General features: G+C 29.0%; 2 protein-coding genes and 1 pseudogene across 3 annotated transcripts; all 3 read left to right on the forward strand.

Moving 5' to 3' along the window:
* Nucleotides 1-1,120: 1,120 nt before the first annotated feature.
* LOC107163583 (heat shock 70 kDa protein cognate 4-like) lies at nt 1,121-4,627 on the forward strand. The gene is made up of 4 exons (XM_015511049.2): nt 1,121-1,275; nt 2,349-2,625; nt 2,695-2,843; nt 2,906-4,627. Exons 2-4 carry the CDS (start codon nt 2,418-2,420, stop codon nt 4,511-4,513), a joined length of 1,965 nt encoding a protein of 654 aa, XP_015366535.1. The 5' UTR covers nt 1,121-1,275; nt 2,349-2,417; the 3' UTR covers nt 4,514-4,627.
* A 4,763-nt stretch (nt 4,628-9,390) lies between these two features.
* LOC149058217 (uncharacterized) lies at nt 9,391-11,509 on the forward strand (annotated as a pseudogene). The gene is made up of 3 exons (XR_016190079.1): nt 9,391-9,442; nt 10,116-10,470; nt 10,861-11,509. The product of XR_016190079.1 is annotated as an uncharacterized LOC149058217 (transcript).
* A 396-nt stretch (nt 11,510-11,905) lies between these two features.
* Nucleotides 11,906-23,474, forward strand: LOC107163581 (serine/threonine-protein kinase MAK). The gene is made up of 9 exons (XM_015511046.2): nt 11,906-12,288; nt 13,601-13,655; nt 13,730-13,897; nt 15,933-16,271; nt 19,065-19,240; nt 22,007-22,156; nt 22,310-22,492; nt 22,822-22,938; nt 23,001-23,474. The coding sequence occupies exons 1-9, from the start codon at nt 12,188-12,190 to the stop codon at nt 23,011-23,013; spliced, it is 1,302 nt and encodes a 433-aa protein (XP_015366532.2). The 5' UTR covers nt 11,906-12,187; the 3' UTR covers nt 23,014-23,474.
* The last annotated feature ends 1,262 nt before the right edge of the window (nt 23,475-24,736 follow it).

The following is a 24,736-nucleotide window of genomic DNA, read 5'->3' on the forward strand; positions in this document are numbered from 1 at the left end:
AGTCCGAGGCTCAACCGCCAAGGCCAAACACACATGAAGTCATGAACTACGTCAAATACGAATTGTACATTGTACATGACTAAATGAGAACCGAGGAAATAAGTAATATCGGGGTTTCGGAAACCTGAACGACGTCTAGAAATGTGAACTTAATCTCAAATGATTGCTTCATCTGTCTACATGCTTTTAAATTCAAATACTCTTCATAAATAAGTGATCACTGATCAATGAAAAATTGAAAAGTGAAAACTAGTGATGGGAATAATCGAATGAAATAATCGAATCATTCGATTATTTGAATAATCGAATCAAATCGATTATTTTAAAAATCGTTCGAATAATAAAATAATCGAATAAAACATTCGAATGATAAAATAATCGAATAATACATTCGAATGAGAAAATTAGTTGTAAAAAATAAAAATCATGATAAAATCTTATCTAAGGATAAAATAAACATGTTATGGTAAAAATAATCGAATGCTTTTCTTATCTCACTTTTCATTTACTCCTAAGCGTTACCCGTATAATACTACTGACTACTGTATAAAATATATATATAATATTATATAATATAATATATTCTATTATAATATAGTTTATTTATAGTAGTATAGTACCACTATACCTATACCTAAACACTATACCAATGAGTAATGAGTAATGATTATTGACTATATTTATAAAACCAATTAATAAAAGTATAAAGTAGTCAGTACTATTATACGGGTAGTGACTAGTGAGATAAAAAAGCATTCGATTATTGGATCATTCGAGTGAAAAATTCATTCGAATGATTTATTCGAATGATTCATTCGATTATAAAATTTATCGATTACTAATCATTCGATTATTAAAATCATTCGATTATTCCCATCACTAGTGAAAACTACGAATTACTTTTTCCTTTTTCGCATTTCGCCTTCTATCTCCCGGATGGTATTATTTGATATTTCTCCATAATTTCCTCGGATCAATCATATTTCCCCAGACCTGGCAACACTTCTTATAACCGTTGAACAACCGGAACTGTTTTCGTTTTTATTCTTCCATGAAACGTCTAGAATGTTCTAGAGCCGTCGTCCCCCACTATTCGTCCACCCATTACCACAGCGTTGGGCCGGCGAACTCTGTGTGTTAAACGGACTTACCACAACTCCCATCTCCCTTCCACCCAAGTAATCACAATTCACAAACGTTGAAAGCGCTACTGCAACGCACTCGTCTGTCGGCATCTACCATTTTGTTCCTGGACTCTACGCGGGATACTAGTCTGTAAGTGTAAATTTTTGTTACCTTATTGTATTTCATTTTATATGACTATTTCGCTGAAAAATATTAACTTTTCATCGTCAAATCAATTCTTCACCGCCACAACATGTTTTATTTCCAAAACCGTAACATTAATATTAATGCTGTAGGCTTGAAATTATGTTCTAATATCATCCATATTATTTATATTGCACCTCACACGATGCCTTATACACCAGGCTTTTTAAGGTTATATCCGTACAACCTTCTTAATTAATTGTCCCGTCGTTTTTAATTTATCGAATATCAATTAATTTTATCATATTCTCAACTATATCTATTTTTTTCGCTCCATTGTCGATGATCGCTGTTAAATGGTCAATTTCATTCTCAGCGGCCGTATTTTTTACGTAGTTTCTTTGTTAGATACCCGATGGTGTGTCGCCTATTGGCGCCATTAACCCAAATAACCTAAGTGTTCATCTCGTGTTTTTCACCACTCTGTCTTTGTTTACTATGTTCAACAATCTAACAAACCTGATCGTAAATGTTCAATGAACGACATTTGCGTATAATTTTATTCTTATTAAACCTCGTTTCTTTACCTGTTGGACCAAGGTCGTGTTATAACGCTCACGTTTAACAATTTTTCAATATATTTCAATGTTGAAAAGTAATTATAATAAATAATTGTGTTATGGAATATGTTGACGATAAAGGTAATTCATTGCCAAATTGTTTGCGCTATCTTAAGTTTTTACGCGTATAGCAAACTATTTATTATTTAAATCGCAGTTTTAATTGAATTGTTCCCTATTAATTAATTATTTATTTTAATGTTATTGTTATTAATTCTTAAATTGATGACACTTAAATACTTGATGGATAATAAACTCTAAAATATTATGGAATACATAATTTTCATACTGTTTTATCCCAACATAACTATAATATGTCAGTGAAAAACTAATGTTTATATTGTAAATATGTTATGATTCTTAACATGGTGTGCCCTTGTTTTACTAAATATGGATGACATAATTCCAATGTTACTCTTAATACGGTACTTGTATATTGAATGCGCTTTTTGTTTTTAGGACTTATTGTCAAACTACAAGACTTAATTTATATATTTCTTACTTAAAAAACACTCCATACCAAGAAAAATGGCTGCCAAAACTCCTGCTGTTGGTATTGATTTGGGTACAACTTACTCTTGTGTCGGTGTTTTCCAACACGGCAAAGTAGAGATAATTGCCAATGACCAAGGCAACCGTACCACACCCAGTTATGTTGGTTTCACCGATACTGAACGTCTTATTGGTGATGCTGCTAAAAACCAGGTCGCTATGAACCCCAACAACACAATTTTTGGTAAATATTGAGCTTCTAATATTTCATTGTTATTATTTTTCATAATTTTTTTTTAATTTGTCATTATAGATGCCAAGCGTTTAATTGGAAGACGTTTTGAAGATACTACTGTACAAGCTGATATGAAACATTGGCCTTTTGAAGTAGTCAGTGATAGTGGTAAACCTAAAATCAGAATTTCCTACAAAGGAGAAAACAAAATCTTCTCTCCAGAAGAGGTACCATTAAATAAAAATAAAGGGAAAACATTCATAATTAATATTATTTTATTGTTTCTTAGGTATCATCTATGGTTTTGACCAAGATGAAGGAAACTGCTGAAGCCTACCTTGGAAAAACGGTATCAAATGCTGTTATCACTGTGCCTGCATATTTCAATGACTCCCAGCGTCAAGCTACCAAAGATTCTGGAACCATTGCTGGTTTAAACGTAATGCGTATCATCAATGAGCCTACCGCTGCTGCCATTGCTTATGGTTTGGATAAGAAAACATCTGGAGAACGCAACGTTCTGATCTTTGATTTGGGTGGTGGTACTTTTGATGTATCCATTTTGACCATTGAGGATGGAATATTTGAAGTCAAATCGACTGCTGGAGACACTCACTTGGGAGGAGAAGATTTTGACAACAGAATGGTCAATCACTTTGTACAAGAGTTTAAACGCAAATACAAGAAGGATGTAACCACTAACAAGAGAGCCCTGAGGCGTTTAAGGACTGCTTGTGAACGTGCAAAGCGTACTCTTTCCTCATCTACCCAAGCAAGCATTGAAATTGATTCCTTGTTTGAAGGTGTTGACTTCTATACATCTATCACTCGTGCTCGTTTTGAGGAGTTGAATGCTGATCTTTTCCGTAGCACCATGGAGCCAGTAGAAAAATCTCTGCGTGATGCCAAGATGGACAAATCTGCCATCAATGATATTGTGTTGGTTGGAGGTTCTACCCGTATCCCCAAAGTTCAAAAGTTGTTGCAAGACTTCTTCAATGGTAAAGAGTTGAACAAATCAATCAACCCCGATGAAGCTGTTGCTTATGGTGCAGCAGTACAAGCCGCTATCTTACACGGAGACAAATCTGAAGAAGTCCAAGACTTATTGTTGCTCGATGTCACCCCTCTGTCTTTAGGTATTGAGACTGCTGGTGGTGTGATGACCGCTCTCATCAAGCGTAACACAACCATCCCGACTAAACAAACCCAAACTTTCACTACCTACTCTGACAACCAACCTGGAGTCTTGATCCAAGTGTATGAAGGAGAACGTGCTATGACAAAGGATAACAATTTGTTGGGAAAATTCGAACTGACTTCTATTCCTCCTGCACCACGTGGAGTACCCCAGATCGAAGTCACCTTCGACATTGACGCCAATGGTATTTTGAACGTTAGTGCTATTGAAAAATCTACCAACAAAGAAAATAAAATCACCATCACCAATGATAAGGGACGTTTAAGCAAGGAAGATATCGAACGTATGGTCAATGATGCTGAAAAATACAAGAATGAAGATGAACAACAAAAGAATATCATTGCCGCTAAGAATGGTTTGGAATCCTACTGTTTCAACATGAAGAGCACAATGGAAGATGAAAAAATCAAAGAAAAGATCCCAGAATCAGACAAGAACACAATTTTAGAAAAAGTTAACGAAACAATCAAATGGTTGGATGCTAACCAACTGGCTGAAAAGGAAGAATATGAACACAAACAAAAAGAATTGGAAGGTATTTGCAACCCAATTATCACCAAATTGTATGCTGGTGCTGGTGGTGGTATGCCAGGTGGTCCCGGTGGTATGCCAGGATTCCCAGGAGCTGCTGGTGCTGGTGGTCCCGCCCCAGGTGCTGGTTCAGGAGCTGGTCCAACTATTGAAGAAGTTGATTAAACTTGTTTGCAATTTGTCACATTCCTACATTGTTTAAACACCAACAGATAAATTGTTTTTTTTTTCTGATGCATTTACTTTTTATGATCAATAATAAAGACACTTATCTAAGTAGCACTGATATATTTTTACTGAGTTCCTTGCATATGTAATTTTGAGTTCTTGCGTAGTTTATAATAATTATTTTTTAAAGTTAATTTTTACAATAGTTGAGTCTTGAATACTTACTAGTTCATTTCCGAAACTAAGTAACTTAGGATAAGAAGCCTAGTTCTCTGTTAATATTTAATATAATTTAATAGGATGGTTTCCCATATTGATGATACATAATTTTTTTAAAACTACCTAATGGCTAAAAAAAATAAAGCATAATAATTTGTAAAAAATCAACCCCAATCATAATAACTTAAAATGGCTTATTGCTTTCAAAAATCTGTTTTCCTTTAAAAAATGATTATTATAAACATTAAACCTAGTCAAACGCTTAATATTTTGATAAGGTACTACATTTTATTGAGTGGTACCTTATATTCAGTTTACAAAGCAATGTTTTGTTATATAGTCAAACCACTTCAAAATCAACGAAGTTAACAAAATATATAGTTTCTGTAAGTAGTGATGGGCTTAATCGAGATATCTCGTTTATGAGTATAATAAAATAATCGAGTTATCGAATAATTTCCATTATGAAATTAAAGTAATCTCTAATCGTATTTTGAAATGTTTTGAATTATTATCTGGTAATTGATTTAGTATATTTTAAATCTGAAAAATTGTATACAATATACATATTTGTAATATATTTATGACTTTTCATTTCAAAATATATATAAAACAAATGTGATTGAGTTTTTTCATAATTAGGATTTTACAGTATTTTAGAGCAGCAGATTAATTTAAAATTTAGATAATAACTATTATTCAATAAAAAAAAATAAAAATCAGTTAATAAAAGCATCTATTGATACATCATGGTTATTATTATTCCTATATTATAGTTTAGTTTTTAATTAATATTATATCAATAAATATAAAAAGAAAAATGTAATTAATCATTATTTACTAAAGTGTATTCATATCTTGAGTAATTTTTTGATTCCTCAATACGTAATAATAATCAATTATTCTTATCATACGAATAAACAATTTTAATTTCGAGGGATTCTCTCGATTACTGATCATTTGATTATGCCCATCACTAATTTTAACTATTTACATGAATAGCATACTAATAAATAATTGTCAATAATGATAAATAATAGAGTACTTTGATGAGGTATTGTGTGGTTAATTTTGGTCACTTATGAGGTATTTGTTCATAAACTTGAAATTGTGTTAATTAAAAATATCATTTTACTTTCAAAAACAACTTTTAATGTTATAACATAATTATTAGTACCTATCAAAATTTGATTTTTATTAAGTCTTTAGTAGTAAAATAAATAATAACTTTAGTATAACAATTGAGCTTTTCCTTCATAATTTTAACAATATATAAATAATACAGCAATAAAAATAAATTTTTTCCCTTATTTATTCAGTCTTGAATATTATTAACTCATAGAGTAAAATTCACATTTTTAATATTAAACAATAAAATTTAAAAAAAATTAAGTTATTTTGTCAAAAATTCAATTTAAATAAAGGTAGTTTTTATGTTAAATTTATAATAGAAAAAAAAAACAATAAAATAATATAAAATCAAATCAAATAGGTAGGTAGTATCTTCAGACTTACTTCATTCTTATAATTTAATGTTAAAATAATTATTAAGTATTATTTACTTAATACTTAATTTGGTCATAAAATGCATGACAGTCATAAGGGAGAACTACTTTTAACTGCTGCAAATAATCCAATTTTGTTTTATGTATCTTCAAGGGTTCCTTATGAAGTTGGCTATAACTAATATCAGATTCAAGATTATTTCCATCTTTTCTGAACAGCTGCAAGATCTGAACATTCATCATATAAACTTAACTTTTAAATCAATATTTTCATTACAGTTATAACAAATTGCTTTCATTTGTGTCACTGTAGGGTCTCCAGCGGTTTTTCCTGATCTTATAGATTCAAATTTATTATTTTGTGTCTGATAGCTTCAAAAAAAAGAGAAATCACAATCTTTGACATTATATGGAAATGACTTTATTCTAGCTGTATTTGTAATTTTTTGGTAGTCTGATAGTAAGTAAATGTCTTTATTTTTTAATTATCTTTCTATTGTGGAGTGTACTGAATCACATTCCATTTGAGTGATGTGTGGTGTCCCTTTGTGAGATATTTTTGCTCAATACATATTTTGTGATCTTCAGCAAATTTCAACAGTGCACTAGACAAAACAGCATTCATATTTTACAAAATTTAATAATAATTTTTTTATTTATATAATTACCGTCGTGTTCAAACTGTATTAAAAGTCCATCAATCTCATTTTTATTCATGACACAGCTTGAAATTATATAAATACAATTTGACACAAAAAAAACTAAATAATTTCAGTTAAGGTAATTAAATATTATACTTTATATTATGGGGGGGGGGGGCCATTGGAACTCAGCTCCTATATTACCTTTTGATTTTAAATAGCATTCCCATACTACATACAAAATTGTGAAATTTTATTGAAAAATAATATTTTTCTTATTTATATTTTATAAAACTCATTTTTAGTATACAAAATGCATGAAAATAATATATAATATCAGTAAATAAATTTGAATTACTTAAATTAAGTATGTAAATTATAGTAGGTTTTTTTTTAATCTTTTTGGTCGATGAACTTTCTGTAATCCTGCATTAATGTTGTTGAAAAACTCTTGTACATTCTGATTATAAAAATGGTTGCACTTATATCACCTATACCTATTAGAATAAGGCTGATTGACAAGCATGTACCTACTTTATAAAATTAAAAATAGTGTAATAAAAGTTTTTAAATTTGTTGCAGAAAATAACAAGATTGGTTCGTTAAATAGAATTTTTGGGTACTTCCGTGTTACCTCGACTACCCAAATATTCCCAAGACTACCTGTTGGAATCATCAGGGTTATCTCGACTACCTCCGTAGACCGTAATTCCCGCGTTGTAATCTATATCATTGTAATGTACAATATTTAATTTTGTTTTCGATGTAAAATGTTCCTACCTACTATAAGCAGATTAGTTGACATTAACCACTTTATGTTTGGTTATTCCCGAACTGTAATCTGTATCATTGTTATGTACAATTTAATTTTGTCTTCGATGTACAATGTAGGTACATATGTAGCCAATTAGTTGACTTTAACCATTTTATGTTGGTTTTTATTTCGTCAGTCATTCGACAATCGTCCTATTTTCCGTATTAGCTACGTCTAGTTAAATAAATCGTTTAGTCAATATGAATTTTTTTAATTTGCCATCGTCCGAGAAGAAGGCTGTTTTTCTCCAAGAACGCGGAGTGTTGCCAAGTGCGCGGATTTGTCCGAACAATCACTTGGCAAAATTGTATTTTGGAAAAGAAATCTTTTGGAAATGTAATATTAAAAAATGCCAAAAAAAGGTAAATATACGTAATGGTAATTGGTTTGCGAAATCACGAATATCGTTTAAGTCTGCTGTGCGATTTATATATGGGTGGTCAAATGAAATGACTAGTATTAAGTGGTGTGAACAAGAACTTTAATGGATATTAAAGCCTGCTTTCCTCAAAAAAATTATTAACTACATTTTTTATATTATATTATTAGAATTTTTTCTATACACATTTTTATTTATATTATTATTCAGAATAGATTTAACCTATATATTTTATATATTTTTTATTAATTTTTTATATTATATTATTACGATATTTTCTATACACATTTTTATGCCTAAATTTAACTTATATATTTTTATTATTTAAAAAATTGCGGTAGTCGAGATAACACGGTTGATCATATAATAGGTAGTCTTGGAAATATTTTGGTAGTCGAGATAACACGGAAGTACCAATTTTTGATTAGAAACTGTATGGTTACATAAAACATTTTAGATTCCGAACGAAGTGAGGAATGTATTGATTTTACAATGATTTATGTTTTTATTTATGTGCTGTAGTCTGTCGTCACGTTTTGGAGTCAAAATAATGCTTTGATTTTTGACTTAAGCCCCTCTTTGAAAAATAAATTCATCTAGTTTCTAGTATTTTTCAAAAGCGTTAGGAAAAACTAAAAAAGTAACGGGGAAAAACGGGAATTTTAGGTATATTAATATTTAATTAATCATTTACAGTGATATTCAAAAAATCAGTATTTAATACAAATCACTAATCAGTAAAAAATAAAAATTATAATTCTGAGTATTATTTTAAATGTGTTAAACAATAGTATCATGAATAAATAAATATATTAAACTAATATAATAATGAGGAAGTAGCCTAAAATTAAATTTGAAATTTAAAGCCAACTGTTATCAAGTATTCCAACCTGGGATTTTTTTTGATTTTTTACAAGATCTAATTTTGTGTATTGAAGATGAGTAAGATGACTAGATTTGCGATTCGTAAAATTTCGACCATTTGACTGTAATTTTAAATAAACTTCTGCTTAATGTTCTTTTATAACTTCAATAAAATTTTAAATAGACGGGTATGGATTATAAAATTGATCTTTCAAATGACGGTGATATGATTCTAGACCATTAGTACTTGGTAGTCCTTGACTCGTTCGAAGGTGGCTCAGCGGCTCAGCCCAGAGGTGTGGAGGACATTCGCTGTCATTTTCAATAAAATTCGCTAAAATATTATCTGAAAATGCTGTAGATATCTTCTGATTGTCCAGTGCCGTAGCTAGCACTAGATGGGCCCCGGTGCGGTGCAAATTTAATCTGTGGCCATTTTAAATAGGCGCACAATGGGTGTGAATGTAGGGGGTGCTGATAAAATTGATGGTACACAGATCCATGGTTAGCCCCCCCCACAGTCCACAACCCCACTGCATTAAACTGCATTGCAATAATTTTAAATTTTTACTTATTCATATTCTTACTTGTTAATTATAATACAAAATACAAATATAATTAATTAAAATTTTAATTAATTTTTCTTTAATATTTTGTATAAACAAATTAATAGCTAATAATAAAGTTTAAAATGTTTAAATTGTACAATTGTTAATGTAATCGCTACTCTTTATTTATTTAAACTATTATAAGCAACTATACTGTAGGTACCTACATAGGCTACAGCTATATAATATAATATCATCAAATTGTTCATCAGTTTAGTGGATAGCAGTTTCAAGTTTGGCTTGTTTATTTGCCTTAATAGTTTGTTTTATTGTTTTATTAATTATTGATAAAGACTTTATCATAAAGTGTTAGATTATTTTAATATTAATATTTAAGTATAAAATCACAAAAACGAAAATTTAACTTGATGGATTATTTTCAAATGGATTGAGAAAAGCTATAAGTTATTCTAACTGGTACAGTGGTACGGTAACTAATATTTCATAATTAACTTTATTATGTTTATGTACCGGGTAAAAGTAGAGTGTTGCTATCATAAAAGTGTACATAAATTATTATATAGCATATCTATTATCTACCGTATTTGTCTATTTTTAGGTGGAATAAGCCTCACATTTTGGAAAGGTTTCCAAACTACGAGCAACAACTTCAAGGAAAAATACAGTTAAAAGTATATTATATAATACATTTTCCGGTAATTTGTCGACAAACTATGGTATCGAAAATGAACCTTTAGCAAGAATTTCCTTCGAAAAAGTGTTAAACTTAAAAATCAAACCAGCTGGTCTATTTGTTGATAAAACATATAATTTTTTGGCTGCAAGTCCTGACGGATTAATCGAAGACAATGGTATCATAGAAATTAAATTTAAAAACAAATGATAATTACTATTATCAAATACAAGGACAACTACACATAACACAAAGATATTACTGTTATTTCGTCGTGTGGTCATCCAAAGGTACGTAAATTATGCTTATAGTTTTATAGGTATCCCGTCAAAATGTTGCGTAGAATTAATATTTTATTTTTTGAAGAATGATGAGTTAGTGTTGTTGAATGTAAATGGTAGTTAGTATATACTACAATATTATTGTAGGTATAAGGTATTTTTTATTCCAATCGGGTAACGATATTTGCGATTCCAAGTGTCAAGTGAAATAATATTTTGTACCAAGTATTCTGAAGTAGCTACGTGAACATTTCAAGCTACAGTTATTCATTTTTTAATTACAATCTACAACATTATTAATACATTATTGCCGCCACATTTTGTTGAGGATTTTGTTTTATGCGCAATATCGTTTAATTTAATAAATATTTCATTTATCGTTCTCATTTACGTTTTCAGGCATGCTGTACCAAAAGATTTTAAGAGATGAAGTTTTTTTCGAACAAAGAATGCAGCAACAATTAATTTCATTTAACCATGACCATATGTTACTTGAAATATTAGATTCTCGTTTTAGTCGTGGTTTACCTATCAGGGATTAGTTTTTAGCTTTTTTTGTAGCTATAATTTGCTGAAAAAAATTTGATTTTAAGTATTCAAATTTTTAAAATTTTTAACTCTACATAGGTATTTCTATTTCTTATATTACCCAGTACCTATATATAATAAAAAATAAATCCAAGTGGCAATTAGTCATAAATCATAATTGACCCTAATATAAATTATAATTGTAAAATTCCAAGTTCCAACAATGGTTTTACGATAATGACGCGATAGCGACACCCGCAGTACCTGTACTATCTGATAATGGAGCGGAAGGTGGCGGTGTACATACTGAACCTCACTCACACTAATAATCATTTACGACTAACACAAACAGTACGGGCGGTGACAACAAGATTAGAAATTGCCTAAATGTTTCCCCTTAAATAATAGCCACTTAGAGCCGCCTATACCTATACCTATACCTATACCTGTACCTATACCTAGGTACAGGCTATACAACTAGCATTGCCTTTATGACCTATACATTCAAACATATAAACAAATTAGTATAGGTATAAATAGTCTATTGGTATACCTATATAATACCCATTAAATATATAATATATTATTATTGTGTAGGTATTATCATGATGGAGTCAACTATATTTATTATAATATGTATTTTCTATTTTAATTTAACTCGCATCATATACATATAATATCTATATTTATATATATATGTATAATAGGTATATTGACTGTCTAGGTAAATAGGTATAGGTATAATATGTGTGTGGGCCACGTGAACTTTCGGACAAGGTCTTTTGATTGTACAAAATGCCCGAAATGTATCCTAGCAACGGTATATACTTTACATTGGTGCAGACTGCAAGTGGTTGGTTTTGAGTATTCGGCTGGCTTTGTATAATAATATATAGGTACCCACACTATGCGTTTTACGTAGGTACAATGTAGCGGTGTCTTCGTGCCGCATATTATAGATCAATATACCATACAAATCTACCTAGTAATATTCCGCTATTTCGCGTACAATGTTAACTTGAAGCTAATTGTTTATATTATATAAGTAACATATAGTGACGTACACGCTATCTAAAAAGTGCCTATTCTGGCGTAGTATATTATAATACTGTCACCAACGCAATATCACATCAACAGAAGTACAGAAACTGTTTTATTCGCGTCACGTGTGTTCATGAAGAAATGATAATAAACCAACATGAACAGATACATGACTCTGAATCAGCTTGGAGACGGCACGTATGGATCAGTCGTGTTGGGACAAAACATCGATACAGGAGAAAAGGTGGCCATTAAAAGGTATATGAAATGAATTGCACTTACAAAATGATATTATATATGCATTACTTATGTATTATCTATTTATCTAATACTTGCGTAGTAATATAAACAAAACAAAATCAAAATTATTCTTAAAAAAATTAAAAATTATAGGAAGTATATAGGTACACTTACATAATACATTATAATAATTGGTATAATGTTATTTATGCATTAAAATAATGAAATTAAAAATATCGTACCTATTATTATTAATTCAGGGTTGCAAAAAAAAAAACGTTTTAAACCATGTTTTTTTTGTTTAAAACGTTTTTTAAAATTATTTTTATTAATGTGTTTAAAACGTTCTAAACAATGTTTTTTTTAACATTGCTTTAAACGCCGTTTTTTGCTAAAAATGTTTTTTTTTGTTTACATTGAACATACATTTCGTCTAAACTATATACAACTTTTTTCAACAATCATTTTTTTACTGCAGGGCAGTAACAACAAATTTCAAAAATCTTTGTTGGATTTAACTGTAAATAATTGTAGTACAGACGTACTACAGTACACTAACACTAAAAAGAATAACAAAGTTTAAAACATGACCCAAAAACTGTATGTATTTTAAGTTTACATTTTGTATAAATGATAGTAATTAACTATATTAATACTAAACTATATAGTCATTAGTCAATACTCATAACTTTAAATTTTAAATAAAAAATTGTTTTAACTTTTAAACGACATTCAACATCAACACTAAGAAAAATATAAAAATAAAGAATTATAGTTACCAGTTACCTACATGGCTACATCTACATTTACATGAAAATTAACGAAGTTACTTTACTATGTGTAAACAGTAAACACTAAAGAGTAAAGTCTAATCACTGCAGTATACCTACTATAAATTATAATTACTAATTATATAGGATATAGCCTTATGGGTAATATATTTCACTTTTACTTATGAATTAAAATATATACCTACGCAATTTTCGATGGAACATACTCGCCCACCCGTATCTAGTTCAAAAAAGATATTTATGGGGCATTTTTCTTTTCTTTACATAATTTTACTAACTTTAATAAAATTAAAACAACTAACACCTACTAAAACTATTTATACGTATATACCTAGATAATATTATAAATTTATAAATGTTTAATGAATTATTATTAATCAGTAGTCGTATAGTTAGCCTATATAATATGTAGCCTTGTATAGGTATACCTATAGGTACTTATATTCCTAATAATAATTTTGTTTTATGATACACATGTCCTTAATGCTAAGTGTTCTAAAAAACTGTGTTATGACTTAAAATATATTTAATAATTACAGAATGAAAAGAAAATATTATTCTTGGGACGAAGCAATGAACTTGAGGGAAGTTAAGGTAGGTACCTAAACTCTATAAACTCCATACAAAATGCTGAATTTTATCTAATGTTACCCACATTATTTTTTTAGTCTTTGAAAAAATTAAATCATGCTAATTTAATAAAGCTGAGAGAAGTTATTAGAGAAAATGATACTCTCTACTTTGTATTTGAATATATGAAAGAAAATTTGTATCAACTTATGCGGAGTCAAAGTAAATTTTTTCCTGAACAGTCCATCAGAAATATACTTTATCAGGTAAAAATCGTATGATATAATTAAATTAAACGAACATTCTAAGTAGGTACCTAGGTAATAGGTTAGTAAGTATTATACATATTATAGACAACTACCAAGTCAGAACAACTCAAATTTAAAGTGAGAAAAAAATTATTGGTATAAATGTATAATGCATACTTGTATTTATTCATTATGATAAGTATAATATTTCTTAACTGAAACTAAAGAAATCAGCATTACCTATACTTTTATTACAATCAATATTAAACACTCCATTATTAACTATTATTTTAGAAAAATTTCCCAAAAATATACTTTTGGTCATTTTTACACACATTAAATTATTATTTGTTAATAGTTATTAAATATTAGTTATAGCAATCTATAATTCTAGTTAACCACACGTAGTTTGAGTACCCGAGTATAGGCGTGCGCGCATGCCTTTTTTTAGGTTAGGTATGCAAAAGGCAGCCACTGGCGTGCCCCGAAAGTTATTTTAAGCAAGTAAAATTTTGATAATTTATAGTCTGATATTATTTTTCTCATTTTTAATCATTTTGTTATAATTATAAATATTTTAATATACGTACTAGTATCGATTTTCACCCCTTATAAAGAGAGAGCTTCAAGGTATGCAGCTGCATACCCTGCATACCCTATGCGCATGCGGCACACCTATATAATATACCTACCTGAGTCCTGAGTATAATATCGTCGAGATAATGACGTTTATGAGAGAGACGCGCGATAAGCTATAGACTTTTTAAGTTTTTTTTTTAAATTATAAATAGTGTTACTGACATACAGGGTCATCAAACTTATTGATAATAGAAAACGGTGGACAGTTTGTACTATTTCAGGTAATAATAATAATACACTTGCAGTTTACACTTTTACAGTTATAAATAATAACAATAATGATAATAATAAAAATAAAAATTATAGTTATGATAATAATTTATCGATGAATTTATAAAAAAAATTTAATTATTGCATATTATTTCAAGTGATTGTGCATTTGTTATTATTTTATTGTATTTATTATTTGAGTCATCTAGTATGTTATATTGTACTGTGTCACTAAACTCTTGTCTCATATTGATAGCGATCACGATTCGTGATCTTATAAGTATTGAACAGTTTGATTTTATCTTATATAAACTATATTTCCCGGTTTATTTATACCATACAAAGTGTCCGCGGCATAGACATATAATAGAATATTATTCTATTATATTATGTTTATGTCTATGGTCCGCGGTACAAAGTGTCCGTTTATCGTTGAGAAAGGGCACATCATGAGGACGTCTATGCTTGAGACGCTGATGGAGGGTAGGCTTATCGCTGAGATTAAAGTATTTTGCGCTTGGACTTTTTAAGTAAAATGTGTTTTCGATGAGCGCTAAAATATATTGAATAGTTAATAGTTATACCTAAACATGCAAAATTACACCATAATTAATATGCTGTATGCCCTTTTTTAATTACTTTAAACAATACACAGACTAATATACCCATAAGCTGGGAAAACCAAATAATTTGTAATTAAAAAAAAAACAATAATTTTGTCCTATATCAAGTTATAAAGGCAATAATAGTGGTATTAACTCCCTACCTTCATTACAAGCTATATGCTTAAAGAAGGTAGGTATAAATTTAAGAGATATTTTACTGTTGTATTTATAATGTGTATAATTAATCTTTTATTTAAATAATAATGAAAAAAAAGTATTACGTACTTGCCTATCTTGTATAATTTTCAGGTACTATACCTATAATAATATAAGATATGTATATTTCGATTAAAAAAAAAACATTGGAGGGATTGAATCCCTGTATTACTCATTATTTAACTAATTAATTTAAAGAAATTGATAGAAAATAATCCGTCATTGAGCATCCCTGGAATTAGGTCGAAATTAATCGGATTTCGTTCCTTTTCTTAAACCATCTATGTAACTAAATTATGTATATATACTACATATGTATAGCTATAATGATAATTAATTATATTTATATTATATCCATTGCTCGCGTGTAATTTTATTCAAAGATATTGCAAGGATTGGCGTTCATGCACAGGCATGGTTTCTTCCATCGGGACATGAAGCCGGAGAACCTACTGTGCTGCGGCCCCGAGCTTGTCAAGATCGCCGATTTCGGTTTGGCCAGGGAGACTCGGTCGCGCCCTCCGTACACCGACTACGTGTCCACCCGGTGGTATCGGGCGCCCGAGGTGTTATTGCATTCGATCAATTATAGCACGCCAATCGACTTGTGGGCCGTCGGCTGCATCATGGCCGAGCTGTACACGTTCAGACCGTTGTTTCCGGGCACAAGCGAGATCGATCAGATATTCAAAATATGCTCGGTCCTAGGCACGCCCGATAAGGTACCTAAAAAGCTGATGTTGGGTGTGCGACACATTCCATATTACATATTATTTGTTTAGGTCTAGTTTATTATAGCTATAAGTACATATATATTCTACTTGAAACTTGCACATACTGCAGCTACCTATCAGGTTAGACAAATTACCTAATAATATAGGTACCTTTTAATTAGAGGTTCCCAACCAAGGTGCCGGAACTTTATTTAGGGTTCTGTGAAATTATTTGAAATATATTTTTTTAAATAAAAATATATAGTTAATGTTCAATGTAATTATTTGTGTTATAAAATGTAATATATGTATACACTATATATATGTCTATTATGTTTTACTACTTATATGGCACTTATGCGTTATGCACTGTTAAATAAAACCGATATAGGTTATAGCAGGGGGCCTCTGAATTTTTAGAAAATTACTTTTAATAGTGCCGCGAGTCAAAAAATATTGGGAATCTCTGCTTTAATTGTTACGTACGGCAGAGCTTTTCCAAAGTTAGGTACATTAAACCTTGACATTTTGTTGCGTACCTAACTCATCTAAGTAGACATCTCTACTATTTATTTTCAGAGGTCAAATATACTGATAAACACAACCACATAGGTGACGTATTACGTATGATTTTTATATTACATTAGTATATACTATATAGGTATTATAAAATATTATTAATATTTGATAAATGAACTTTACTCTAAAGTTATAGGCAGGTAGACACTATGTTTAAGTTTTAATGAATAGAAATCGTTTTCATCTATCCACTACACTTAAATAATATTATATAAAATAAGATGATCATGCAGTTAGAGCCGTTAAGGGTACTCATATGATTTTCGGGTGAGTTCCATATAAAGATCCAATGCATATCCAATGCATATATAGGTATGTAATATTGATATAACATAAGTTTATTTTTCAAAGATTTAAAATTATTAGCAAAAGTTTCAATCAAAAATTCTTTAATCAATTTCATTGTTGAAAAATGTAAATAAATAATGATAAAAAAATAAAAAACTATATTTTAGTTTTCTCAGATAGCTTTTTTGAATCTGTTAAAAAATAAATACTTAAGCTGATAGTCGATATTATTTAATACAAGGAAATATATCGATGTGTTAGTTCATAACATGGATACTTATATAATGGAAATTCCTGTGTCTGGTGATTTCCACAATTCCACATTACCCCATACCATTTCAATTAAATTAAATAGCTGCAGATAACTAACTTAGAAACGACTGCGCAGAGTAAGTATATACCTACCTACGTATATATTTATCAGTGATTCATGTTTGTCGTAAATAATATAATATATTCAAATAAAAATATTGTAGAAACATAAATGGTTTTACGATGAGTTTAAATCACATAATACAAACAAATAAACGGTTGTCAATTAGCAGTACCTACATCTACATATATAATATATATATATTATAGATGTATGTCATAATATAAATACAATGAATTCGATTTTCAATGAAACATCGTTTAAATAAAATATTTTAAATCACGCAACATGCGTGCTCTGACGGCTAATTCTATATTTTAGCTTATCGGACGGAACCCTATACCTATATATAGAAAAAAATTAGCAATAATATTACTTGAATACATACATTTTTTATTGGTTATTTTACGGAAGTATCATTTTATGTCAGACACTGATAAATGATTACGGAAAACAGAATATTGTACCTATTATTATGAATAATTTTTGACCTTTTGAACTTTTGACGTGACTGCTATATAGTTTTTATATTAATTGTGGTGTGTATATTTACAAAGTACCTAGTAACTACTAACTGAGGTACTTACCTAAGATATTTTATTGCAGAAACAAATGTAAATGTAATAGCGGTACCTTAAACAATTATCATTAAAAAAAACTAGCTCAACACGCATTATTTCCATAAACCTTTTGCTTATTATTATCAATATTACATAAAAAAAATAGAATTTATTTTTGAATAAGTAATAAATGACAATGTATTTTTCACAAAGTATCTACAATATTTATAAAAATTGTAGAAGTATATGTGTATAATTGTCAACCTGCAATTTAATACCAACAATATTTCTAAATTAATTATTGGACCAATTTTATTTTTTTCTATTTTAACCAACATCTGGTCGGTCAAGATGACATTTCATTAAACCTGTAATTTTTTTATGTAGGTATAGTGACTTGTATGTTAAATTCCGCTTTTATTAAACGTTTCATTAGATAAAACTGAATCGATGATAATAATGTTCAAACAACGATTAGGTACCTACATAACTTTTTGTATGTATGTTTTTTACAAGTGAATAACATTTATAAATACCTACCTATGTTTTTTGATTTATCTATTGTTATTGTAAAACAACACGGGTTGCTTACAACATAATAAATAGGTATAGACAGGTAGATATTAAGTAGGTACTGCTGACATAACATTCGTGTTCAAAATTACTTAGCATGATATTTTGGTATACTGAGACATAATGACGTGTACTATGAAATATAAATACATGTAATACCTATTTCGTGATGATATAGAGTATCGATATTTAATTTGTGAGATGAAACCTTGTTTTCAAGCAGATGGGACTCGTTAAGTAAGACCTATACCTATGGAAATTTTCGAAGCAAATTAGGTATAATTATTTAATAATTATTTTTTTACTATTGAAGTATAACGCTGTAATTTACAATATGATAATAGTTTAGGATAGTGTAAGATACGTAAAATACTGCATAATTAAATTATCTCAACAGAATATTTTTATAGGTGATTGATTTTATTTCAGAAAGAATGGTTTGAAGGTTACCAATTGGCATCAGCAATGAGTTTTAAGTTCCCTCAATTTAAACGATTGGCGCTTAATACAGTTGTGCCAAATGCAGGTCGTGATGGAATACATTTAATGGAGTTACTACTTAGTTGGAACCCGATTCGAAGACCAAGTGCACAAAGTGCTTTGAGGTATTGATATATATTTATATATATATCATTTTTATGGACTATACATACCTATTATTACCATTGATTGAATATAGTATATGTAATCAATTTGCTATTACATATTATATAACTTAACACCAAAACACGAGGGACTTGCAGGATTATTAACAATTTTATTATTATTATTATTTTTTTTTTTGATAAATCTCAACTATTTAAGAAAATTGTGATTTACATCACACATTATTGTTTCATCTACGAGTGTTTTTTCTTCAACTAATAATCGCAAAATATTTACAAATTGTTTTCACATAATATTAGGGGCGCCCGGGAATTGGGCCACAATTCACCTTTTTTTTCAAAGGCATACGGTAATTGGGCCACTAAAATTTTATATTTATTACAGGTAGGTCCGGTAATTGGGCCACTAAAATTTTATATTTATTACAGGTAGGTCCGGTAATTGGGCCACTAAAATTTTATATTTATAATAGGAAGACCCGGTGATTGTGCCACTATTACATTTTAAATTGTAATAAAATAATATTTGGGGGTGGAGTGGCCGAGCGGACTAAGGCGTCTGTTGCCATGCACGCAGTCGCCGGTTCAAACTTCGGTCACGGGCGGCATCGCTCTTTGGGCATTTCGCGGTGTCTGGAGAGAGAGGCCGCCGCCCCCCAACCGGGCATGGCAGAAACCTACGGGTGCCCAAATTCTGTCAAAAATACCCACGTGCTTAAAACCTACAGTACCTTCCCCTACAGTTCCCCCAGGCTAATGACCTCAGTTGTCGAAGCCTTAAACCTAATAATAAAAAAAAAATAATAATAATATTTAAGAGGATGTCAGCGCACTGTTTTTCTATCTCTGATCCACGCACAACATAGACAAAACACATTTGCGCAGAATCATTTTTTCTATGAATTTACAACATTATTTTGTTTATTTTGAAAGTCAAATAACAATGAAATATAAAACCGATGTGTCATTCCCTCAAAAATATTATTATCCATCTTTTTTGTAATGAGTGATTTTACTCTACGATTACTTAAAAATATAGAAAAACTGATTCTACGTAAATGCGTTTTGTGTTTTGTGTATGTAACGAGTGGGCCAGAGAGCCTTTGTATTATATTTTTATATACCTATTAAAAAATATTTTTTTCGTATTATTTATTTTTTGGCAAACTTTATGGTCCTTATATTATATTTGTAAAATGAGTATTGGCATTCTTTATAAAAATTATTTCATATTTGACTAATTTTATGGACCTTGTTGTATATTAAATTAAATTATTTTTTAATTAAGTAGGTATAAATATCAAGAAAAAACTACATATTTTACACGACTCGTAACAATGTAATGTAAGTATTATTTGATCACCGTGTCCGGGCCCCTAACGAAAATATCAATAATAAAATATAATACCTGTATTATAAATAACATTATTATGAACATAATTTTTTTTTTACTGAGATGACTCGACAATTCAAATTTAAAGTATTGGCTAATTATCATAAAAATAAATTGACAATCAAAATGTGTATTATATTTTTTTGTATAGAGATGAATTTATCTAGATGAATGAATTTTTTATCTTAGATAATTATTTAGATAAAATGCAACTATTTATCTAGATAAGATAAAAGATAACTAAATAATTATCTAGATAAGTCTCAACACTGATTATGATTTATTATAAATTCTAGATTCTGAGCCGAGCGATGAATGTATTAATTTTACAATTTTTTTGTTTGAGTATACGATGATAGTTGGTAGCTGAATAAATACTTTGCTTTAAAGTAAACCTAGTTTGTGAATTTGTGAGATCAACATTAAAAATTCCTATTAGTTTTTAAAAGCGCTGGTAAAATAAAATGAAGGAATATAATGGAAATCAGTTTTCGACAAAATAGATTTTTGCTTTTGTCGTAATTCTAAAAAAATAATCGCTTATATATTATCCATGACGCAGGAGAGTGTGGTTGTGTCCAAGAGTCCAATGGTCGATGGGTGTCCTCATGAGCCAGTATGGTAATTTATTTAGATAGGTTCAAGGAACATAACAATATCAATGTTTATTGTCATACGAACACAAAACGTGTGACTGTGTATATGTATAATAGTATGGACATGCACTGCAGTGTGTATGTATTAGGGATTATGATGATATAACTATTATAGATACGAGTGGCTATCATTACAATATTGGAGGCAAATTGGTAGGATGTTTGGTGAGGTTTAGTCATCAAAAATTACATGTTTGATTTTGACGATTTAAAGAAGGTTTAGATTTTAGATAAAATATTATAGTCTGAACCAGTTATATTTATATAGCTTAACCGCCATTAATAATATTTTAAATTACACATAGGTACCTACGTTTATTTCTGTTTTCAATTATCGGTTTATGTAAAATAAAAAGTTATCTCTTTAATACTTTTCCATCATAGTTGGATTAACCATCTAGGGTTCATTTATTCCTGAGCAACATCTAGTTTTACAACTACTAGTAAAAAAAAATATATATATAATTGTTTGATGTACATAAAAACTGTATAACATTTATTTCATAGCTCATACGTTAACATCCTACGTCTACTTATGTTACTACTTAGTCATTTGTCTATAATTTGACGACGCACTGTAAAAGGTATCTACATAATAAGTCTAATAGTTAATACGTAATTATAATTGCTATTTTTTTTTGAAACATAGAACTTGTAAAACAATATCTTGTTAACTTTTGTATATTTTGAATATTGGTTATCCTATTTATATTTTAGGCAACCATACTTCCAAGTAGGACAACTACGTTTGAGTCAGGACGTAGGAGAGGTGTCCTATGCTAAGATCGGTCAACAAAAAAGACAACCCGTACAACTAATGAAATCTCAAATTTCGCTATTACAATCCAACAGTAACAAGCAATTAAAGTGAGCTTATAAATAGATATTATAAATTATATCATGCAGATATCATATTTAATATGAAATTAAATATTAGTGTAAAATTAGTTAGTAATTTGATAGCTTCAAGGAAGTTTGAAGAGTTTAAAACTGGAATGGTATTGTAACTATGGTTTTTAGGTATGAAAAACAATGGGAAACATTGGCAAACAAGCCAGTTGGTAACAAAGAGAAAACATGGTACGACAACGATGCGGATGTCATGGTGTTGAGCAAAAAAAAACTAAGCGCCAAGCAACATTATCTATCCGTGGCCAGATATGTAACAGGGAGGGCTTCCAACTTCCAAACAGCTGAGAATGAGTAAAATAATAATAATACTTAAATATTCAACAAAAAACATCAAAAATTATAAATAAATTAGTTTAGACATTATCATTTATTAACACAAGCAATAAAATATATAAGTAGGGATTTGAAATAAATGATTTGCCTATTTTAAGTTAGGTTACTAATTGTTAGGTAATATATTATTATATAGGTATTTAAAATTTCTAAATTTACAAAACATTCTATGGTCTCTGTATATATGAAACAAGTTTATCTGTAGAATTATATTTTTAGTAAAATATGATGATTCATTATTCATTAATTATATATTTTTTTATTTAAAACTCACTACCTATGTATAGGAGTATGTCAAAAAGCATGAGGAATGATACATTCCCATCCGTAAGCAAAGTGTCGTATGGTCAAAGCGATAAGAATAAAAATGGCAAACGAAATGGAAAAAACGAATGGACTTCAAAGTAAATGAATAACTACTGTACTAAATAGTTCGATAAAAATAATATTCACATTATTGTTGCAGGTACTTGGAGTAAATTGAGTAATTATTAAAATCAAAAGCTGAATTTAATCAAATTAAAAAAAACTCAATCAAAATTATTTTATTATTTAGTTTCCTAAGCTCTGCCATGTACTGTACACAATTTAATTTATTGTATATTATAATAATAATAGTATCACAAATTGTAAAATCTTAGTTTTTTTTAAATACTATTTTAACATTTTTATATTTTTTCGTTAAAAATATAATTTGAATATTTAGTTTTTAGTTTTATGGGTGATAAACATAATGTATTAGAAAATTCAATTGTGATTATAAGTTTTAACTTTAAAAGTTAACATTCAATAATAGTATGAAGAGAGCACACATTGTGCACGTATTCATAATTCGTTAAACTCGTAAATATTAATTAAACAATTTAATATTTTGTATTTTTACGATAATGAATTGTGAGGTGCGTCTAAAATACAGAGATTTCAAATACCTACCCCTTAAGTATTTTATGCTATTATTTAGTATTTACAAATATTTGTGAACTACATGCTTTGATACTGTAAATATTATAGGTGGGTAAGTAGTATGATAAGAACTGTGATATAATGCTTAGCGCTCACGCACCTTTTTATCTGACTATCCAATATATATATATATATTATAACACTTGCTATATACTAATATATTATAAGATTTTAAGGGAAAAGATTTTTTTTCCCATGAATTAGCGACCCTAAAAAAAATTATTGACGACCCTCCGGTTGAGAATCGCATCACACACATTTATACATTACACTCAGACATTAGTTATTGAGTTCAATCAACAGTATAATATATATATATATATATATATATATATATATATATATGTATAGCTATAGAGATACAAATTACAATGTCGGTTATTGAAATATTATAAATAGTACCTACCACTTGAAATGTAAAAACTATACCAAGGTAACAAGATTAGTTTATATAAATTTTGATACATCCACTAAAAAATAGCTTAAAAATAAAATGGAATGTTGGAATGTAAAAAAATTATCAAAACACTACTTTGAATACAAATTTGAATTCCTAATACGTTCATTAATACTCGTATATGAAAAAAAAAACAATGTTCCTAGTAAGAATACAGTAAGATATAAGTTCCATTAAACTGAGATTTTGCAAAACGGCGTTGCTGTTATCCTACCTGACCTTAGATGTTTATCGCTTCTGCAAGTCAATGGATACTGTATAACCATGTAGGGAGGTGCCTAAATTGCTAATTTATTCAGTCAATATTTTTGATTTATAAATATGTTTGTATACGCTTTTAGTTACTACTTTAGATTACATAATAATCATAATATGTATTTGTAGGTAATATTAAATGTATTATTTTTAATCAAAAATATTTAGCGAAAAACATTATATAGGTGATAGGATAGATAATAACTCTGCACGTATAAATATGAATATATATTATATATTCATTATTTCATTAAATACCGAAAAATATTCTATCAGTGACATAATAAAGCTAACCATAAATTTGCACGAATTTCTTATCTGTTAACATATTTTAAAATCCACCAAAATAATAGATTGATATGCAAAGAAAAAAATTGATAAATCACCCTGTTGTATTAAAATGCGCCTTGACATTCTGATTCATGATTCTGGTTGGAGATGGTCTGTTAGCTTATATTTCTAAAGATATTTTACTATATTTATTATATATTGATACACATTTGTTAAAGTTATTAAAAATTAAATTA

The sequence above is a fragment of the Diuraphis noxia genome, unplaced genomic scaffold (genome assembly GCF_037042655.1).
Source record: "Diuraphis noxia isolate RWA-SAM2 unplaced genomic scaffold, SU_Dnox_SAM2 contig0002, whole genome shotgun sequence".
NCBI classification, from domain to species: domain Eukaryota; kingdom Metazoa; phylum Arthropoda; class Insecta; order Hemiptera; family Aphididae; genus Diuraphis; species Diuraphis noxia.